Source organism: Xenopus tropicalis, chromosome 1 (genome assembly GCF_000004195.4).
Source record: "Xenopus tropicalis strain Nigerian chromosome 1, UCB_Xtro_10.0, whole genome shotgun sequence".
NCBI lineage: Eukaryota > Metazoa > Chordata > Amphibia > Anura > Pipidae > Xenopus > Xenopus tropicalis.
The window spans coordinates 12,040,230-12,062,602 of record NC_030677.2 but is presented as its reverse complement, the minus strand read 5'-3'; the positions used below and the strand labels follow the sequence as shown (position 1 = coordinate 12,062,602).

The window sequence follows — 22,373 nt, the reverse complement described above, 5'->3', positions numbered from 1 at the left end:
TAAAGAAAACGATAAGATTATTTTCACCCCATTTCAGCAATTCTTTTGCTATATTTAAATATGTATTGTATAGTGAATTGGTGACAGGAGGGCAGGGCCGCCTTTAAAGGGGTTGTTCACCTTTATGTAACTTTTAGTATAAGGTAGAGAGTTATATTCTGAGACAATTAGCAGTTGGTCTTCATTTTTTTATTTTTATTTTTTTAATTATTTCACTATTTGTTTAGCGGCTATCTGGTTGCTAGGGTCCAAATGACCATAGTAACCAGGATATGATTTGAATGAAAGACTGGTTTATGTATAGTAGAGGGCCTGAATAGAAATAGATAGAAAATAGAATAGAAAAAATAAGATATAAAAACTACCAATAATAAAACTGGAGCCTCACAGAGCAATAGGGTTTGGCTGCCGGGGTCAGTGACCCCCATTTGAAAGCTGCAAAGAGTTGGAAGAAGAAGGCAAATAATTTAAAAATTGTAAAAATTATCTAATGAAAACCAATTGAAAAGTTGCTTAGTATTGGCCGCTTTATGGGACCTTTATATAATGGCCAAACAATTAACCTCTGTGTTTCCATTAGAAACATATAAAGTTTGTGCCCCCTCCCTGCGCGGTTCCCCACATACTGAGCAGTACAAGGTTGGATGGATGCGACTCCTGCACCGTTGTACTGAATATTGTATTATTATTATCATTAGTCACACACAGGGTCGGGGACTGAATACAAATGACAAATCTCAGTCCTATTTGCAGCCTCTCCATAAATACCCAGACGTCACACTGAGTCTTTTAATCCTGTTTTACAGTGGCACCTTAAAGCCCCCCTGGCATTCCCAGTACCCAGAGGCACAAACAGCCCCCCCAGCCCAATAAATAGTGACTGTCTGTGGCACCTTACAGCCCCCCTGGCATTCCCAGTACCCAGAGGCACAAACAGCCCCCCCAGCCCAATAAATAGTGACTGTCTGTGGCACCTTACAGCCCCCCTGGCATTCCCAGTACCCAGAGGCACAAACAGCCCCCCCCCAGCCCAATAAATAGTGAGTGTCTGTGGCACCTTACAGCCCCCCTGGCATTCCCAGTACCCAGAGGCACAAACAGCCCCCCCCAGCCCAATAAATAGTGACTGTCTGTGGCACCTTACAGCCCCCCTGGCATTCCCAGTACCCAGAGGCACAAACAGCCCCCCCAGCCCAATAAATAGTGACTGTCTGTGGCACCTTACAGCCCCCCCCCCCCCGTCATTCCAAGGACCCAGAGGCACAAACAGCCCCCCCCCAGCCCAATAAATAGTGACTGTCTGTGGCACCTTACAGCCCCCCTGGCATTCCCAGTACCCAGAGGCACAAACAGCCCCCCCAGCCCAATAAATAGTGACTGTCTGTGGCACCTTACAGCCACCCTGGCATTCCCAGTACCCAGAGGCACAAACAGCCCCCCCCCAGCCCAATAAATAGTGACTGTCTGTGGCACCTTACAGCCCCCCTGGCATTCCCAGTACCCAGAGGCACAAACAGCCCCCCCAGCCCAATAAATAGTGACTGTCTGTGGCACCTTACAGCCCCCCCCCCCCCGTCATTCCAAGGACCCAGAGGCACAAACAGCCCCCCCAGCCCAATAAATAGTGACTGTCTGTGGCACCTTACAGCCCCCCTGGCATTCCCAGTACCCAGAGGCACAAACAGCCCCCCCAGCCCAATAAATAGTGACTGTCTGTGGCACCTTACAGCCCCCCTGGCATTCCCAGTACCCAGAGGCACAAACAGCCCCCCCAGCCCAATAAATAGTGACTGTCTGTGGCACCTTACAGCCACCCTGGCATTCCCAGTACCCAGAGGCACAAACAGCCCCCCCCAGCCCAATAAATAGTGACTGTCTGTGGCACCTTACAGCCCCCCTGGCATTCCCAGTACCCAGAGGCACAAACAGCCCCCCCCGCCCAATAAATAGTGACTGTCTGTGGCACCTTACAGCCCCCCTGGCATTCCCAGTACCCAGAGGCACAAACAGCCCCCCCCCAGCCCAATAAATAGTGACTGTCTGTGACACCTTACAGCCCCCCTGGCATTCCCAGTACCCAGAGGCACAAACAGCCCCCCCAGCCCAATAAATAGTGACTGTCTGTGGCACCTTACAGCCACCCTGGCATTCCCAGTACCCAGAGGCACAAACAGCCCCCCCAGCCCAATAAATAGTGACTGTCTATGGCACCTTACAGCAGCCCCCCTGGCGTTTGCCAGAACCCACAGATTGCCAGTCCGGGCCTTAATGGCTTTATATAGAGCTGTAGAATTGAATCAATCCGGCATAAGCTCCTTGACACCTGTAATTCTTCTATTCCACCACTAGATGGCAGCCCTGCACAATGCTTCCTGCAGATGAAGTCAAGTGGAAATGAGCTGATAAATGGCCGGATTTGCTTGGCTGTTTGCACCAATAGCCTTTCATTATGTCATTTTGGTAACTAAGTAAGTGGCTTCTCCTGCTGCCAACTATTAACCCTTTTTGTGCTGTTTCTAGATGGAGATTGTTTACCGTAACATTGACTTACTAATTGTACAGCCCATCTGCTCTCTGGTCATTTAAGGTTAAGAACCTTAATTATTCTATTTCTGCACCTTATTTAGAGCAATTTTAGAGCATTGACAGAGAGGTAAAATGCTTTTTAGAATTCCCTGGGGGTCTATTGAGTAACCTAGAAGCAGATACCCCTAGCAACCAATCAGATCTGTGCATTTATATAATTTTTTTTTATAATTTACTGGCCTGATTAAAATGAATAGTTATCTGAGGCTGTGCAGAGACTCTGGATTGGAGTGAAACATCCCATTGGGCAACTGATTCAGTCTATGGGTGGGCCTCTGTGTAACAGGGAGCACTAGGTTGTATAACATTTATATGTATAAAGGCCAAATTATTTTTTACCCCAGTTTTCGAGATATTAGCAGTTTTTCCACTGCTAATCTAATAAAAATGGATGAGTTAAAACAACATCGCCACCTGGTGCCTATTTTGGCCAACTGGTGGCAGAAAATTCATTCACTGAGAAAAAGAAAGTCCTATGACTTTGCCCTGCTTAGGACTGGTCAGAAAAAGTCACATGAGTCTTCTATGTCACTTTTATCAACAATAGGCAGTTTGGCAAAATGAACGGCAGGTGGCGCCGATGTTTCATATTCTGCATATAACTAGTGTGAAAAATTGTTAATATCTTTGAAAACTGGAAAATAAAAATGACAGTTGGAAAGGGTTTATGTTCCCTTTAACTCCTTGCCTACACACTATTAGGAGGAGCTTGGGCTGAACACTTAGAGGTTAATAAGCTGGACAAACACATAAGTCTTGCAGATGAACTCTCTGTCCCCCTGTCCCCCCCTGTGCCCCTGTCTCCCCATGCCCCTGTCCCCCGTGCCCCTGTCCCCCCCTGCCCCCCCGTGCCCCTGTCCCCCCCTGTCCCCCCGTGCCCCTGTCCCCCCCTTTCCCCCTATCCTTCCCTGTGCCCCTATCCTTCCCTGTGCCCCTGTCCCCCCGTGCCCCTGTCCCCCCGTGCCCCTGTCCCCCCCTTTCCCCCTATCCTTCCCTGTGCCCCTGTCCCCCCTGTGCCCCTATCCTTCCCTGTGCCCCTGTCCCCCCGTGCCCCTGTCCCCCCCTTTCCCCCTATCCTTCCCTGTGCCCCTGTCCCCCCCTGTGCCCCTATCCTTCCCTGTGCCCCTGTCCCCCCGTGCCCCTGTCCCCCCTTTCCCCCTATCCTTCCCTGTGCCCCTGTCCCCCCGTGCCCCTGTCCCCCCGTGCCCCTGTCCCCCCCTTTCCCCCTATCCTTCCCTGTGCCCCTATCCTTCCCTGTGCCCCTGTCCCCCCGTGCCCCTGTCCCCTCGTGCCCCTGTCCCCCCCTGTGCCCCTATCCTTCCCTGTGCCCCTGTCCCCCCGTGTCCCTGTCTCCCCCCCCGTGCCCGTCCCCCCCGTGCCCCTGTCTTCCCCCCCGTGCCCCCCCCGTGCCCCTATCCTTCCCCGTGCCCGTCCCCCCCTGTGCCCCTGTCCCCCCTGTGCCCCTGTCTCCACCCCCCGTGCCCCTGTCTTCCCCCCCGTGCCCCTGTCTTCCCCCCCGTGCCCCTGTCCCCCCCTGTGCCCCTGTCCCCCCGTGTCCCTGTCTCCCCCCCCCGTGCCCGTCCCCCCCCGTGCCCCTGTCCCCCCCTGTGCCCCTGTCTCCCCCCCCCGTGCCCCTGTCTTCCCCCCGTGCCCCTGTCTTCCCCCCCGTGCCCCTGTCCCCCCCTGTGCCCCTGTCTCCCCCCCCCCCGTGCCCCTGTCTTCCCCCCCGTGCCCCTGTCTTCCCCCCCGTGCCCCTGTCCCCCCTGTGCCCCTGTCTCCCCCCCCCCGTGCCCCGGTCCCCCCCTGTGCCCCTGTCTCCCCCCCCCGTGCCCCTGTCTTCCCCCCCGTGCCCCTGTCCCCCCCTGTGCCCCTGTCTCCCCCCCCGTGCCCCTGTCTTCCCCCCCGTGCCCCTGTCTCCCCCCCCCGTGCCCCTGTCTTCCCCCCCGTGCCCCTGTCTTCCCCCCCGTGCCCCTGTCCCCCCCTGTGCCCCTGTCTCCCCCCCCCCGTGCCCCTGTCTTCCCCCCCGTGCCCCTGTCTTCCCCCCCGTGCCCCTGTCCCCCCCTGTGCCCCTGTCTCCCCCCCCCCGTGCCCCGGTCCCCCCTGTGCCCCTGTCTCCCCCCCCCCGTGCCCCTGTCTTCCCCCCCGTGCCCCTGTCCCCCCCTGTGCCCCTGTCTCCCCCCCCCGTGCCCCTGTCTTCCCCCCCGTGCCCCTGTCTCCCCCCCCCCGTGCCCCTGTCTTCCCCCCCGTGCCCCTGTCTCCCCCCCCCGTGCCCCTGTCTTCCCCCCCGTGCCCCTGTCATCATCATCAGTACTATATGCAAAAGGTACATGGACACCACGGATGAGGTGAGATTTATTTCTATGATGTCACTTTTTTTTGCTAATATCCTTTTTTAAAGGACAAGTCAACCCAGAATATAATTCTAAGCAACTTCACAATATACATTCATTGCAAATTTGTCTCTAGGGTCCCTGCCCAGCATGTCCCAGACCCCCAGGGTCCCGCCGGTGCCGGGGCAGCCAATAGGCAGCGTTGGTGCATTTGGCTCACAATAGGGATCATTATAGAAGGACTTTCCTATCTCTGTATGAAACGCTGATGAAATCAAGGGAAAGTGTTCCCTCCTCATCTCATTTATTCCGATGGTTCCGGCGCGGAGGGGCTGATTTGTTACAGAAATTCATCAGTTTCGCTTCTTTTTCCCAGAAACGTTATAGTCAGGAAATAAACCTGTGATGAGCCACAGAGATATAATGGGCCGTATGGCTGTGCGAGGGGTCGTGATTAATGCACCACGGGGGGGGGGGGGGGGCAGGGGGGCTATTGGGGGCCAATGGCAGGTACCATGTCATGTGACTGTACAGGGGGCTTCAGTAGCCAAGAGGCAAATACTTTGCAGGGTGTCATGGGAAATTCATTAAACAAGTTGGAACTAAACAGCGACTGGAAAAGGTTAAAAACCTCATTTTGGAGACAATGAATAAAGGGCAAATAAACAGTGCGGACTCCCCAGGGGCAGTTATGTACCCTAATGAGTAGGTGGGGGGGCATATTTGAAATATGAGAGCGCGGTTGCACTTATACCGGGTGCCTTAACCCTTCCCTGTCTGACATGTAGAGTCTATGTGGTCTCCCCCCAGCCGCAGCAGAGACACCCCCAGAATGGTCCTGCTCCCCCATACTGATACCGTGGGCGTGTTCATCACTGACCCCCTTATTAGCCTTATGCTAGGGCTGTCTCTGTTTGGGGGGGCAGTGTGAGACAGGTGGGTTTCTCCGGCCCTGGGTACCAGGCCCATTGGGTTATTATAGAGCAATGCAGGCGCCTGTGTAAGTGGCTCTTAGTATCACACAGAGTGGGGACATCACTCATTAATGTCAGTTTTTCCCGTAACCCACAGAGCGCTCTGATCACGTGGCAGTCACGCCGCTCACTAGTGTAACGCTCACTGCCCCACTATATAAACATGGAGAGTAGAGAGCGCCAGCTGTCCCTTATGGCCCCCACCCTGGCACTGGGCACTGGTGCCCCCTCCCCATTATACATATGTGTCAGCATGGCCCCGCCCAATAGCGCCTTCCTGCGCCCAAACAGCGGCCGCCGTAACTTATATCTGCCCACTGATACACCCTGTAATGATAACAAGCTCCCATAATATCTAATCACTGCATCGACTGGGAGAAATACAATATAATCCCAATGGCACAAGGGGAGCTCAGTCAGCAGTTTGGGGAATAGTTGCCCTTTAAATTAACTGTTAATATGATACAGAGGTGACTAACGAGAGAACTGAAAGGATTTTCCCCAAGGTTATCCCTTTCTCCAGAGCTGATGAGATACTGAGGCCAAATGTCTGCCCTTGTTCCCTTCCCTGCCTGCCTGACTACTGAAACAATGTAGCACAAACCAGCTGCCATAATAACTTTCACTTTGCTTCTGTTCCTCTCCTTACACTCAGGTTGAAGTTGCCCCCTTCGCTCTTAGCTGAGCCCTTGATAAAACTGTCTGGAGGGAAGGTGTTGCTGAACTGTATCTTTAGGTGCTGTAGGGTCAGACTGGGGTATGTGAGGCCCACTAGGGATGATACCCCCAGGGTAGGGGTATGTGAGGCCCACTAGGGATGATACCCCCAGGGTAGGGGTATGTGAGGCCCACTAGGGATGATACCCCCAGGGTAGGGGTATGTGAGGCCCACTAGGGATGATACCCCCAGGGTAGGGGTATGTGAGGCCCACTAGGGATGATACCCCCAGGGTAGGGGTATGTGAGGCCCACTAGGGATGATACCCCCAGGGTAGGGGTATGTGAGGCCCACTAGGGATGATACCCCCAGGGTAGGGGTATGTGAGGCCCACTAGGGATGATACCCCCAGGGAATGGTTTTGACCCTGACAGCCCGGTTTTCGTAAGTACTCGCCATGCCATAGTCCCACCCCCATGATGTGACAGCCCCGCCTCCTCCCCACCCTGCAACAACACTGCCCCACCTCCTCCCCGCCCCCTGTGGCGTCATCCCCACCCCTGCCCGGCTAAGAAAGCCGGCAGAGGTGGCAACCCTACTCCAGGGGCCCCCCCACACCCCCTCAGGGGCCCCCAACTACCCGCTCACCCAACGCCAGTCCCTCCCAGCCAACCAGCCCTTATACTTTACTATGACCAGGGGAGGGAGAGGAGTGGGGGAGCGGAAGGTCAGATCTGGCTCAGCGAGGGTCCCACGAGGGGCCAAGGCTTATCGGGTTATTTCCAATATCTCATTGGCTCAGCCTTAAGGTGCTGTGAATGAATGGCTGCCGGCACGCGTTCCCTCCCCTTTTAGGGCCCATTTATTATACCGTGTAAAACAAAAGTCACCGTAAAAACGGTGTAAAACGCTGTGTAAAATAAATGTCGAATTTCGCCGTCCGAACGCCAGATCCTTTCCGTAATTTCCGGCAGAAGAAAAAAACACGTAAAAAAAAAAAACTACTTACAATTAACCCCAAAATGACTGAAAATAAATATGCGTTGGGGGGGTGGCTTAGACTTGACTTTTACTTTTATTGCCATTATTTGGGCAGCTGTTTCCGTATACCAATAAAATCCGCAGACATTTAGCTTGTCCTTTATTTGTCATTTCAGCGTTAGAGCCCGGCGGCGCTGCCGGCACCGACGCATCCATGGAAGAACATTGGGGCACGAGATGCCGAGGGTTCGCTTTCCCTTTCATGTGGGTTTATCATTGTGCGACTGACAAATCCCCATTAGATGTGTATTATGTTATTTGTGACTATAAAGGGCCGGTCCTTAACCTCTCAGCGTCTTCCCACAATGCACCGAGACATCACACAATTATCTGATTGCTCTCCAGGTTCATTAAACCCATAAATAGGTTCTTTTAATAGATATTCCTATTTATTAGCCAAAAAAGCTCTTTGCCTCCCCCAGACGCTGGCTCCGGTTCAGCCCAGATCCAATGGGCGCCATTTAATTATATCCGCCGTTATTATTGTGCAGAAACGGCACGCTTGGGAAACGCTCGTTTGCATCTCGGTTTATCATACGATAATTAGTAAAGATTTTATTAAAGGGGAACTGTCACTCCCCCAACTGTAGTGGATACGTAATACGTTCTTATTGTTTTTGAGATAAAAATAGTAATTGAAGGGGTTGTTCACTTCAAGTATGATGTAGAGAGTAATATTCTGAGACTATTTGCAGTTGGTCTTCATTTTTTCCAGTCTGGAGTTTGAGGAGCTATCTGGTTGCTAGGGTCTGAATTACCTTAGCAACCAGGGAGTAGTTTGCATTAGAGATTGCTATTTAAATAGGAGAGGGGCTGAATAGAAAAATAAGGTATAATAAGTAACAATAACAATAAAACTGGAGCCTCACAGAGCAATTCTTTTCTGGATGATGGGGTCAGTGACCCCCATTTGAAAGCTGCAAGGAGTTAGAAGAAGAAGGCAAATAATAAAAAAAATTAAATAATGAAGACCAATTGAAAAGTTGCTTAGAATTGGCCGTTCTATAACATACTAAAATTCGGCCAATAGAAGAGTAGGAAATGTGCCAGTGACTCACAGCATGAGTGTATTGCTTGCAGCCAGAAGGATAAGGTTAGGTTGAGGAACTCTCATATACTTCAAAGGGGTTGGTCACCTTTGAGTTAATATTTAGTATGATATAAAGAGTGATATTCTGAGACGATTTGCAATTGGTCTTTATTCTTTATTATTTGTCATTTTTTAATAATCTCTGGGACTCTCAACAGGCTGTCCTTTCCCACTAGGCTACCTATCTTTCACTCCTAGAGTCGCACTGGGGGGGTGCTGGGCCCCCAGGGGCCCCCAATTCCCCTACCTCCCCCAAGTAATTAAACTTACTTTCAGCGTGTCGGAGGAGGGAAATCTGCAGCCCGGGGGGCTCAGGCAGGGATTGGGTCTAGTCTGATGGGGCCCAGTCTGACCCTGCCTACAGTGAACTCACACCCCACTGCTATCCCATTGCTGGCCCTGAAGGAGTCTGTATCCCAACTGGTCTGGCCACGTTGGTCTTGTCCCTGCCTCAAGGTGTTTTTAGGCCAAAAGAGTAAGTGCCCACCTAAAGTGCTCCCTTATAGAGGCTGCTAGAGGGTTTGGCGCCACCTGCTGGCGGAACTCATTATTTGCCACTCACATATTGCATTCCAGCACTGCCCCTCCCTGGTCCCATTTTTATAAAGAAAATAGCAAACAGTTAATCTAATGATGCAAGATAAGTGTTGCTTAATGGCCCAGGGCTCGTTTACACAGAACGCAGGAATTTAATATTAATTGCTCCATTACAGTAGACTGAGTCGCTCACCAGGGGTCCAAGTGTTAAATACTGATTGCTTATTCTGTAGCGCAATCAGATTGATGCAAGTAAATTAAAAATAATGCAAATTCAAGAAGGGAAACTAATTAATAATTAATTTGAAATGTGATGTTACCTTTTATGGGGCCTGACTTATTGAATGGGTATTGGGTCCATTGCAGCCATCACATTATTACTTCTAGTTTGAACAGTTCTGCCTTCATTTCCGCTTTGTTACAGATACTTTATATTTACAAGTTGTAAAAGCCCAACCCTTCTGTTCAGTCTGTTTAAGCCTCTGTTTAACTGTCAGTGCTGAATCCATCCATAGGCATCTCCCAGCCAAGGCCAAGGCCAAAGCATCGCCGAGTGTGATAAAGCAAGAAACAAGGAAAGAGTAACAGTACCCAATACTAATGGTGAGTGAGTGTAGGACAGGCCAGACCGGGGGTGAGTGAGTGTAGGACAGGCCAGACCGGGGGTGAGTGAGTGTAGGACTGGCCAGACCGGGGGTGAGTGAGTGTAGGACAGGCCAGACCGGGGGTGAGTGAGTGTAGGACAGGCCAGACCGGGGGTGAGTGAGTGTAGGACTGGCCAGACCGGGGGTGAGTGAGTGTAGGACAGGCCAGACCGGGGGTGAGTGAGTGTAGGACTGGCCAGACCGGGGGTGAGTGAGTGTAGGACAGGCCAGACGGGGGGTGAGTGAGTGTAGGACAGGCCAGACCAGGGGGTGAGTGAGTGTAGGACAGGCCAGACGGGGGGTGAGTGAGTGTAGGACAGGCCAGACCGGGGGTGAGTGAGTGTAGGACAGGCCAGACCGGGGGTGAGTGAGTGTAGGACAGGCCAGACCGGGGGTGAGTGAGTGTAGGACAGGCCAGACCGAGGGGGAGTGAGTGTAGGACTGGCCAGACGGGGGGTGAGTGAGTGTAGGACAGGCCAGACCGGGGGTGAGTGAGTGTAGGACAGGCCAGACCGGGGGTGAGTGAGTGTAGGACTGGCCAGACCGGGGGTGAGTGAGTGTAGGACAGGCCAGACCGGGGTGAGTGAGTGTAGGACTGGCCAGACCGGGGGTGAGTGAGTGTAGGACTGGCCAGACCGGGGGTGAGTGAGTGTAGGACAGGCCAGACCGGGGGTGAGTGAGTGTAGGACAGGCCAGACGGGGGGTGAGTGAGTGTAGGACAGGCCAGACCGGGGGTGAGTGAGTGTAGGACAGGCCAGACGGGGGGTGAGTGAGTGTAGGACAGGCCAGACCGGGGGTGAGTGAGTGTAGGACAGGCCAGACCGGGGGCTGAGTGTAGGGCAGGCCAGACCGGGGGTGAGTGAGTGTAGGACTGGCCAGACCGGGGGGGTGAGTGTAGGGCAGGCCAGACCGGGGGTGAGTGAGTGTAGGACAGGCCAGACCGGGGGTGAGTGAGTGTAGGACTGGCCAGACTGGGGGTGAGTGAGTGTAGGACTGGCCAGACCGGGGGTGAGTGAGTGTAGGACAGGCCAGACCGGGGGTGAGTGAGTGTAGGACTGGCCAGACCGGGGGTGAGTGAGTGTAGGACAGGCCAGACGGGGGGTGAGTGAGTGTAGGACAGGCCAGACCGGGGGTGAGTGAGTGTAGGACAGGCCAGACGGGGGGTGAGTGAGTGTAGGACAGGCCAGACCGGGGGTGAGTGAGTGTAGGACAGGCCAGACGGGGGGTGAGTGTAGGACTGGCCAGACCGGGGGTGAGTGAGTGTAGGACAGGCCAGACTGGGGTGAGTGAGTGTAGGACAGGCCAGACCGGGGGGTGAGTGAAGGACAGGCCAGACGGGGGGTGAGTGAGTGTAGGACAGGCCAGACCGGGGGTGAGTGAGTGTAGGACAGGCCAGACCGGGGGTGAGTGAGTGTATGACAGGCCAGACCGAGGGGTGAGTGAGTGTAAGACTGGCCAGACCGGGGGTGAGTGAGTGTAGGACAGGCCAGAGCGGGGGTGAGTGTAGGCCAGACCGGGGGTGAGTGAGTGTAGGACTGGCCAGACCGGGGGTGAGTGAGTGTAGGACAGGTCAGACCGGGGGTGAGTGAGTGTAGGACTGGCCAGACCAGGGGTGAGTGTAGGACTGGCCAGACCGGGGGTGAGTGAGTGTAGGACTGGCCAGACCGGGGGTGAGTGAGTGTAGGACAGGCCAGACCGGGGGTGAGTGAGTGTAGGACAGGCCAGACCGGGGGTGAGTGAGTGTAGGACTGGCCAGACCGGGGGTGAGTGAGTGTAGGACTGGCCAGACCGGGGGGAGTGAGTGAGACCTCTTGTCTCTGCCCAAGTGAAACAGTACCCAAGATTTAGGAAAGATCAGCAGCACCCAAGAACAAGGCAAGACGAAGGACAACAGATGAAGGGAGACAGTAGGTAGGCCTGAGACTAAATATAACAGTAACCGAGGCTGAGGAAGTATAGAGAACACCAGCACTACAGTTCCCAAGAGAAGATGAAGAGTAAGGCAAGAGTAAGGTGCTAGAAAGTGAATAAGTAGCTAAGGCTATGGCAACATCAACTCAACAGCAGTGAGGACCATGTATGGATCACAAGCTGGAGATGAACTAAAGACCATCCACATCTGTTAAAAACTGATCTTTAGGCAAAGACCACCCCTGAGTAATAAAACTCAAAAAGGGGAAAACTAGTAAATATCACTGCTAGAGACTGGAGCCCGAGTGGGAGTTTGTGGTTGGCCAGCCTGGAATAATCGAAACGTAGGCGAGCAATCTGAGCTATAACTACCTTTTCAGAAGCCATAAAGTTCTCACTATTTCTATTAGAAAGATACAAAGGGAAAAAATAAAATCGGGGTATAATTGTCTCTAATCAAATGTGTGTGTAAATGAAACATTTATATGCAAGTGACCTATAGATGTGCCTAAAGCCGCAGGAGGATACAACACATTGATGGCTCCACACTAGGAATAATGTGTCATTGTTACACGGGTTTAATTAAACACAAGTACAAAGCCGTTTAGCCGGCTGAAGATCATTACTCCTCTCATCTTGTACTATAGGCAGATGGGACATGGCTCTTGCCGGATAATATTTATTGAATTTATTCACACACAATCCGCCCAAGTAACAAATGTACAGACAAAGGTAAAGCTTTTCTTCTCTTCTTTAGGTGAGATCAATAGCGAGAAGATAAAGGCTCCCTCTTAATTAGCACCAAGGGAAAGAATATGGAATGGGACAGAGAGAACCCAAAGGAGCCCTTAGTGCTATCATTGTGCTTTCCCTTCCCCTGCCCTTACTGGAACCAGTTATTTATCCCTCTCTCCCAGTGTGAGTCTGGTCCTGGTACCGTTGTTAAGAAGAAGAGACTTACATTGAGGTTGATCATCCTCTTCCTTGGGGCAAATTGTTGGCTTTTCCCTCGATATGAAGACCAGTCTCCAGAGCTGCCATCATCCTGTGCAAGAACCGTAAGTATCTAAATGTCTAAAAATATGCACCAGCTGCTCAAGTTGGGGGTCTTCCCATTCCCATAGAAAGGCCTATGGGCTGCCGTTATATCATAATGGTACCCAGTATCTACCCCTTTATTTGCAAGACATTGTAGGTGAGACCTTCATACTGAGAGAAATAGATGAAGAGGTTGGCAAAAAACCACAACTTGAGCCAAGCCTATCCTATGTATTTGCTGTACAAAATGTATTTTCAATGAACCTGCTTATGGCATACATTATGGAGCTGTCTAAAATATTCCTGTCCTGTGATATAGTGGTAAGAGATATGGTGGTAAGATATATGGTGGGAAGGGATATGGTGGGAAGGGATATGGTGGTAAGATATATGGTGGGAAGGGATATGGTGGTAAGAGATATGGTGGGAAGGGATATGGTGGTAAGAGATATGGTGGGAAGGGATATGGTGGTAAGAGATATGGTGGGAAGGGATATGGTGGTAAGAGATATGGTGGGAACGGATATGGTGGGAAGGGATATGGTGGTAAGAGATATGGTGGGAAGGGATATGGTGGTAAGAGATATGGTGGGAAGGGATATGGTGGGAAGGGATATGGTGGGAAGGGATACGGTGGGAAGGGATATGGTGGTAAGAGATATGGTGGGAAGGGATATGGTGGGAAGAGATATGGTGGGAAGGGATATGGTGGGAAGGGATATGGTGGGAAGGGATATGGTGGGAAGAGATATGGTGGGAAAGGATATGGTGGGAAGGGATATGGTGGGAAGGGATATGGTGGGAAGAGATATGGTGGGAAGGGATATGGTGGGAAGGGATATGGTGGGAAGAGATATGGTGGGAAGGGATATGGTGGGAAGAGATATGGTGGGAAGGGATATGGTGGGAAGAGATATGGTGGGAAGGGATATGGTGGGAAGGGATATGGTGGCACCAACATCACCACCTTAGGGCTTTCATCAATACACCAGTGATGAGGAGCGAGGCTGCTTTTCCAGGGCCCCAAACTGGGGACTCTCTCAGCTACAAGTTCATCTTGGTGACGGTTAGGCAGTAAGACTATGAAGACTATTTTCATTCATCCAGGCCATGGTATATCTAGTATAAATAAATCTAAAGCAACTGGACTTGTTAGGTAATCATTGAGTTAGGCATTGAGGTTAATCTGAATCCTGCTACAAATGGGGCAATGCCCTGTTTTCTTTATCAGTTACCTTGTTAGGGAGTAATATTCTAAACTGTTTTAGAGTTTAAACCAGTTTTATTCAGAAGGCAGCTTCCAATAACTGCTACCTGCTAACTAGACTTGGGTCTAGTAAACCATAGCAACCAGTTAGCAGGTAGCAGTTATTGGAAGCTGCCTTCTGAATAAAACTGGTTTAAACTCTAAAACAGTTTAGAATATTACTCCCTTAAGTGTCTTTGTCCCTAAACCATTTCTGTTTACTGATGTACAACCAATGGCTTTTTGGGGTAAAGGTGGCCATACATGGGCCGTTTGTAGCTGCCGATATGGGTCCCTTGGACTGATTCGGCAGCTTATCGGGCTGTGTAGGGGCAGGAGCGAGGGGCATGCCCAACCAATATCTGGCCTGAAATTGGGCAGATATCGATTGGGCGGGTTAAAAGATTTAGTCGGATCAGGGACCGCATTGGCTCATTGATGAGGTCCCCAAACCAACTGCCCCATTGCCACCATTATAATTCGATCGTTTGGCCCCAGGGCCAAAAGATCAAATTAGCCTACATTTTCCCCGATATCACCCACCCATAGGTGGGAATATCGGTTGAAGATCCGCTCACTTGGCGCCAAGCGAGTGAACCTTCATGTGTATGGACATCTTAACTGATCTATAATTTCCAACACTTCCCCCGTTGAGGTCTGATGGTTGCCCATGGCTACTCTAGAGGTCCCCTAAATAGAGACTTAGGTGGTCAGTAGATCATCCTTGTTGGCCGGCAGTGCAATCAGCTGTGAGACTGAGCGTTGGGTTTGATGAGTCCCGATGGTGCCAGGTAATGCCATAGAGACAGAGTAACTTGCTCTCTACAACCCCCCCCCCGGCCCTAGTGAATTCCTTGCAGGGCCAATCACTATTCAGCAGCGTTTGTACCGCTTTCATCGGGCTGATGGATTCTGGTAATTCCTCCGCGCCTGCTGCTAATAATAGTAAATCTACGGCTTTACGGATTGTAAAAATATATTGGAATCTCGCTATGTTTTTCTGCCTTTTTTTTTCCCAAGGTGATATGAACTTTTCCAAGACAAAATCAATACCTTCAAGCGCCCAAGCTACAAAGTCGGGCAGAATGTAATGTTACATACGGTTCTCTGATTTCCCTCATACCCAGTCCTTGTTACATTACAGAACACAAGCGAATGCTGACGAGTTTCTTTAATAAGAAAATGTAGAACGTTATTTCCCAGGCCCTCAATAAAACAGTCACGCCGCTGATACAGAAAGCAATGGGAACGCTGAGCTCTAGTAAATGTTTATGGCTCAGGAGCTAAAGGTCAACACTGGCCCCCCTGGTATGTTGGGCAGAAAGAAGATGGTCTAACTGTCACTTGGGACCTTCATCTACAGCTGAAATGTGGAGGTGCTTCCAACATGGCATTGTGTTTAGATCCTGGGGCAGGTATCTGCTACATGTACGTGACCAGTTGGACCAATGGAGCCATGCTACAAAGTCCCCTTTCCCCTCCTTTTTGGTTATGGAGGAACCATTAACCTCATTCTTGAAGGCAACCAAGATGGCACCCCCAGCATGAAACTGTTGCCCCTATTCTGCTACAGCATTTGGTGCTCACAATATGCTTAGGTGATGGGTGGGGGCACCTCCATGATGATATAGAAAAAGGCTTATGGCTTAAGAGCAGAAGGCTTACGGGGATTGGTCTATGGACATATGGAATGCTCTCAAGCACCAACTTCTCCAGTAATGGCCAACGGGGGCTGGCAATGGATAGCTGGGAACTAAGCTGCAATATAATGGCAATTATATTCTCCTTTGCTGAGATTAGGAGAGAATTTGCCCTATATGTAAAATTCTAAGAGTCAAATTCAACGGGGCTTTGCCGGCTGAGCTATAGATCTTACTTAATGTCTGGGCCAATTGGTTTGGTATTTTAATAAATAGCACATGGCGGGCTCTGAAAATCAGTCCTAACTCTTTATTAATCAAAACATCGAGCCCTATATGTACCTGGTTCTTACATTCTGAAGCCCTTCATGTTCAGTGGGAGACATTTGTAAGGAACATCTCCATTTGCAGGAATTAGTATCAAGAGACGAAAAATCCCAGCCCTTCAGTAATGAAATTACGATAAACCAGACACATGGTTCTCATTTACAGAGGTTTTTTGCACTTTGCCCACTGCCCCACCCTCAGCATCTGGGGGCGCAGGTTGGAGCACAATGACCTGCACTTTCACTAGGAATACAAAGCTGCCTTTAGCATTGCAGCGTGGGTAGACTGGGGAAGGCCTCGTCCTGTCCCTACTGACCTTCATGGGTAGGCCAAGCCAACTGGGCACCCTAGGCAACCCAGCTGGCCACCTCGCCTCTGAACTAATTGTGCAGAGATGTCATGGGGAGGGGGGGTTTTGCCGCACTAGACAAGCAGCGGGGGGGGGGGGGGAAAGAGCTCTTACTAGGGGTAAGATAGAGAGGTACCTGCCTGGCGCCCCCTTCAGGCACCCCTAGGCAGGTGTCTCTTCTGCCTACCCCTAGTTCCTGCCCTGCTTACCCCCTAACACTCATGTCATGCAGGGAACAAATGTAGGCTGAGGGTGCAAAGGAGCTCCATACTAGCTGGCCTATGGCAAGCACCGAGGAGAGGGCCATCTTTGCTTGGCGTTGGCTGAGGAGAGATCCGCCTTGTACCCCCCAGTGTTGCACGGTGCAGAGCACAACAAGGCCCATTGCAGGTAGTAAGGACAGGGCAGGCCTGATGCTGCTCTTTGTACCACTATGGGTTGCACTCTTACACCCCTTAGTGCTCTAGCACTTGCTCCTGCGGAATAATAAATTATTCCTTATATGTCTTCCTAAAATTGAATAATAAATGTTAATATCTTATATATATCAAATATTTTATGTCTTATATATCTATTTTTCAGAAAAACATGTAAAAATGCACACTATTTCCTATACATTTGGCTTTTTTACCAAGAAATTCGTCCTCTGATACAGGTCTTGTCTAGTCCCATTAGTGCCTCCCTTGGCTACAGGTTGGTCTGGCCTTGAGAAGGTTTACATGCTGTCATTGGCTACATGTTAGCCCAGCCCCATTAATGTTCTCATCCCATGATTGGCTACACATGGGTCTAGCCCTGTGAATATTCCATTGTTCCCCATACACCTTCAGATCCCCATACACCTTCAGATCTGCTCGCTTGGCGATGTTGCCAAGCCAGCGTGCGGATCTTCTCCTGATAACCCCCACCCATGGGTTGGCGATATCGGGAGAATCCAGGCTAATTCTATCATTTGGCCCTGGGGCCAAACGATTGAATTATGATGACGGGTATAGGCAAAGTCGGTTCGGGGACCACATCAATGAGCCGATGTGGTTCCCGATCCGACTAGATTTTTTAACCTGACCGATCGATATCTGGTCGATTTCAGGCCAGATATCGGTCGGGCAGGCCCGTCGGTAGTGCCCATACACGGGCCGATAAGCTGCCGAGTCGGTCTAAGGGACCCATATCGCCAGCTAGAATCAGCCCGTGTATGGGGACCTTAAGTGTAGGTAGGTCTAGCCCTACAAGTGTTGTTATGGCTTAAGGCTGGTTCTAGCCCTTTTCTAGTGTATTGGTACCACTCATTTGCCAGACACTTTTAGTGGCCAATTAGGCACCTGGCCAATGCTGAACAATAGAGCCTACCATCAATTCTCCATAATTAGTCTTCCATTTAATATCTGGGATTCCTTACTGTACTGTGACTCCATTGGGAAAGACAAGTCGTCCTGACCCCCCCCCCCCCATTCCATATAGAGTCAGTCTCTGATGGACCTAATAATCTTCTACTCTAATATGGTTCCTTCTCTCAGTACGGTTATGAAGTACAGGGTGAATGGGATAAGCGCTGGAGTGGCCCTAAGTGACTCTTTTAATGCTATTATCACTATTTTTGCCTCTGAATTTTGCCTTTTGATTATTATAGCATTCTCTTAATTCTCTGTATAGTGCTGTGTATAGCGGGTAATGACTTAGGATAAAATAAAAACAAATCTTAGGTAAAACATATGCCGGTTCTATGCAGGTTCTAAGTAGCCCAGAAGGGCTGAAAGACCATTTCTCCTCCGCACCCAATTCGCTGAGCGTCTTCCTTTGAACTTCAAAGTCATTCTTCTAAACACACAAGGTCAATAGCCACCAGATGTGAAGCCGCTGATTTCCCTCTTGTCTCACCGGATGATATATTCACTTATACAATGTGTTAAATAGGTTTCTTACAGAAAGTCACTCTTTGATGGCTGCTCATCACGGCCCATTGTAACCTAATAGCCCTGCTGTGAGCCAACCCCCTACTGATATCAATGGCAGATAATGACTTTCCAGATAATGCGAGTGGCATGACCACAAGGCCGGGGCAAAATCTTGTATCCTAATAGACCTTGGCTAAGCTTAAGTTGTAGGGAACATGGATATCTGGAAATATATCTGTATTTTCTACTTACTTTTGGGGATTTGTTCTCATCTCTTGAACCTACTGCGGCTAAAGAGACCTATTGCCCCGGTGCCTTGGCACTAAGGATTTGCCTTTATAACATTGGGCAAGAGAGAAGATCTCCCTGAGAACCCAAGTGCTTTGTAGAGCAGGTTAAGGGCCTGGGGGGATGATAACTGGAATAACTTAAATATAGGATATATATTCCCTTTAGATTAAAGCCTGGGTAGTTGTGTTGCTATGAGAGCAGATCAAGGGGCAGGGACTGCCGGGGGGGGGGGGAATCAGAAATGTTTTATTTAGTTATTCAGCAGATCTGACCGGCCTGCCATTGGGTTCAACAGATTGTGTTTCAGGGAAATTGCTTTAATATCATTTCAGGTGATTACAGATGGGGGCTGCTATGGGGGGGGGGGGGGGGGTTGCTCTTCATACAATGCAGATTGATATAGTTCTTCCCAGATACATGAAAAGAGTGAGGCAGGTATATTGGGACTTACCCAGTGTAGGACTGGCCCAGCGGGATACCAGCAAAACCCAGGGGTCAGTGGGCCCTCCTGCTCCTAATCATTTGGCCCTCCTTCATGGTCATTCCCTTTTTTTGAATGGGAACAAAGGGGGGAAATAGATGACCAATTCAGCAGCTTATCCGCCATGTATGGGCACCCCAGATGAGCCTAAAATTGGCCAGATCTCGATGGGTTTGATTTTCCGTCAGATCGGAGACCACTCATTGATGCAGTCCCTGATCCAACGGCCCCTCTCCCTGCCATTGCGCCACACAATCAAAATGGCCCCTTATCGACTACCTTTAGGTGGGCATATCAGGAGAAGGTCCACTTGTTTGGCAACCTCACCAACCAAGCAAATCTTCCTGTGTATGGCCACCTTTAGTCTAATTTATATATAATGTAGAACCATGTTTAGTTCATTTATGGCCAGTCCCATCTCATACATATACAGTGTGCCCCCCCCCAGTGTACATAGCATTCCCTCAGAAACCCAGAATGACCCCTAGATATCCAAAATGCCCTCTAGAAACTCATGTCCCTACAGACACAGTGTTTCCCTCCATACACAGCATGCCCCCTTCATTAACAACACATATATACAGTATGTCCCCCTACATACAAAACTTGCCCCCTACATACAAAACTTGCCCCCTACATACAAAACTTGCCCCATACATACACAACTTGCCCCATACATACACACACAACTTGCCCCCTACATACAGTCCCATACATACACAACTTACCCATACATACACAACTTACCCATACATACACAACTTGCCCCATACATACACAACTTGCCCCATACATACACACACAACACTCCGCCTACATACAGTACCATACATACTCAACTTGCCCCCTACATACAGTCCCATACATATACAACTTACCCATACATACACAACTTACCCCATACATACACAACTTGCCCCATACATACACAACTTGCCCCATACATACACACACAACTTGCCCCCTACATACAGTCCCATACATACACAACTTACCCCATACATACACAACTTGCCCCCTACATACACAACTTGCCCCATACATACACAACTTGCCCCATACATACACACACAACTTGCCCCCTACATACAGTCCCATACATATACAACCTACCCATACATACACAACTTACCCCATACATACACAACTTGCCCCATACATACACAACTTGCCCCATACATACACACACAACTTGCCCCCTACATACAGTCCCATACATACACAACTTACCCCATACATACACAACTTGCCCCCTACATACACAACTTGCCCCATACATACACAACTTACCCCATACATACACACACAACTTGCCCCCTACATACAGTCCCATACATACACAACTTGCCCCATACATACACAACTTGCCCCCTACATACACAACTTGCCCCCTACATACACAACTTGCCCCCTACATACACACACAACTTGCCCCCTACATACAGTCCCATACATACACAACTTGCCCCATACATACACAACTTGCCCCCTACATACACAACTTGCCCCATACATACACAACTTGCCCCCTACATACACAACTTGCCCCCTACATACACAACTTGCCCCCTACATACACAACTTGCCCCCTACATACACAACTTGCCCCCTACATACACAACTTGCCCCATACATACACAACTTGCCCCCTACATACACAACTTGCCCCCTACATACACAACTTGCCCCCTACATACACAACTTGCCCCCTACATACAGGAGTATGAGACATGTTGCTGGCGGGTGCAAGTTAGAGATATCAGTTCCGTGCATTCCCATTGGCTCCCAGGCAAACAGGCTGCCCTAGGGAAGGGTGCAGGGAGTTCTTGTTCAGCTTCACATTAGAGCCACAGCCCCTGATACACAGTGCAGATAAAGCCATTAGCCCAGCGTCTGTGTGCCCATGTGGCGCCTTCCCTGGGCCGGACTGGCCGACATTCCTTACTGAAATACAATTATCCGCTAAGAACAAAGCTCTGCTCCATTATTCACTTCTCCTGCCCTTATCGGGGCTTTAATCTCTCCTCTCTGGAAGCAGCAGAGATAAATACTCCAAGGCCAAGACTCATTGTTGGGGACTTTAATTTGCCTATAAATTCTCCCTCCTGTATGGCATCCCATACTGTTAGGTTAATTAATAAAGTTAAAAGATAAACAAAGAGCCAAATGGGGCCCATATCTAGAGTCTTCGCTGAGCCAAACGGGACATTTCAGTGTTCTGATATCAATTCATTGGGGTCGGAGCAGCTTCTGTGTGGCTATTGTGATACCAGAAGGACTGGGGCTAGGGTTGCCACTTACCCTGAATGGCCTAGATAGCCCGGTTTTTGGAATTTGGAAAACTGGGCAGGGCTTTCCTAAATTGACCCTGCCATTGGCCAATTGGCGTTTGCTGTGTCATAGCCTTGCTCGTGACATCACAGTTCCGCCCTTGTGATGTCAATGTCCCACCATTCTTTAGGTGCCAACATTAGTTGGGACACCAGGAGAAATTCTGCTGGGCTCCAGCCCTCAGGGACCTCGCTGAGCCAGGCCCATCCTATCGTAGGAAAAGGCAATGGGAACACTGGGAGGCACAGGAAAATGGCACCAACCTTTACTTTTGCAGCGCTACTGTAAAGCAAATACATTACAGATCCAGGCAACCTTTGTATGTCGATGCATTCTGTCCCCTTTGTTTAATAAACTAAAAATAGCCAAAAAGCAGATGTACATTCGCCTCATTTGGGGATTCGGCACAAGGGTCGTGAGAAAAGAAAGCAGATATCTTAAATAAGGGAAAAGATTTAAGGAATGGGTGGGCTCAATTAATTACTGCATAAAGAGATCCAATAAAATAGCCTTCAATGCTAGTAGGTTGGCTTTGCCGGCTGTGGCTACCACTGTGGCTACCTAACTCCTGTGTTTGTGTATTGTGCCTATAGGGCCAATAATAGGGTGTGTAAGTGAGGGGTAACATTGCTGTCATTTGTAAGTAATTTACTCCGATACCCGGCAAACAGTTCTAGGAAAGGATCTTGCATTGCGGGCAGGGACACATTATCTGCACCTTGGGCTTCTATGCCACCTACAAAAGTAGGAATAAATCCCATTTTTAATGCTGAAATCCAGCTGCAAAACAGTTCTTCTCTTTCTGCATCATTTGAAATCCTGGCAGGGGAGGAGGGACTAAAACACTGATGTTACAAATTGTAACAACTTCTCCCCAGCTTACAGACAGCATGCAGGAACTACATAACCCACAATGCATTGTACTGGGATGTTCCTTTCCTTATTGACATCAAGTGTGCAGCAGGGGATTGTGGGATTGGGAGGAGGCAGGCTGAAGGCAGGCT

General features: G+C 50.0%; 1 protein-coding gene across 1 annotated transcript; it reads left to right on the top strand.

Moving 5' to 3' along the window:
- The first annotated feature begins 12,785 nt into the window (after nucleotides 1–12,785).
- On the top strand, nucleotides 12,786–13,804 carry LOC116411621 (acanthoscurrin-2-like). The gene is made up of 2 exons (XM_031904285.1): nucleotides 12,786–12,829; nucleotides 13,129–13,804. Exons 1-2 carry the CDS (start codon nucleotides 12,786–12,788, stop codon nucleotides 13,802–13,804), a joined length of 720 nt encoding a protein of 239 aa, XP_031760145.1.
- Nucleotides 13,805–22,373: the final 8,569 nt, after the last annotated feature.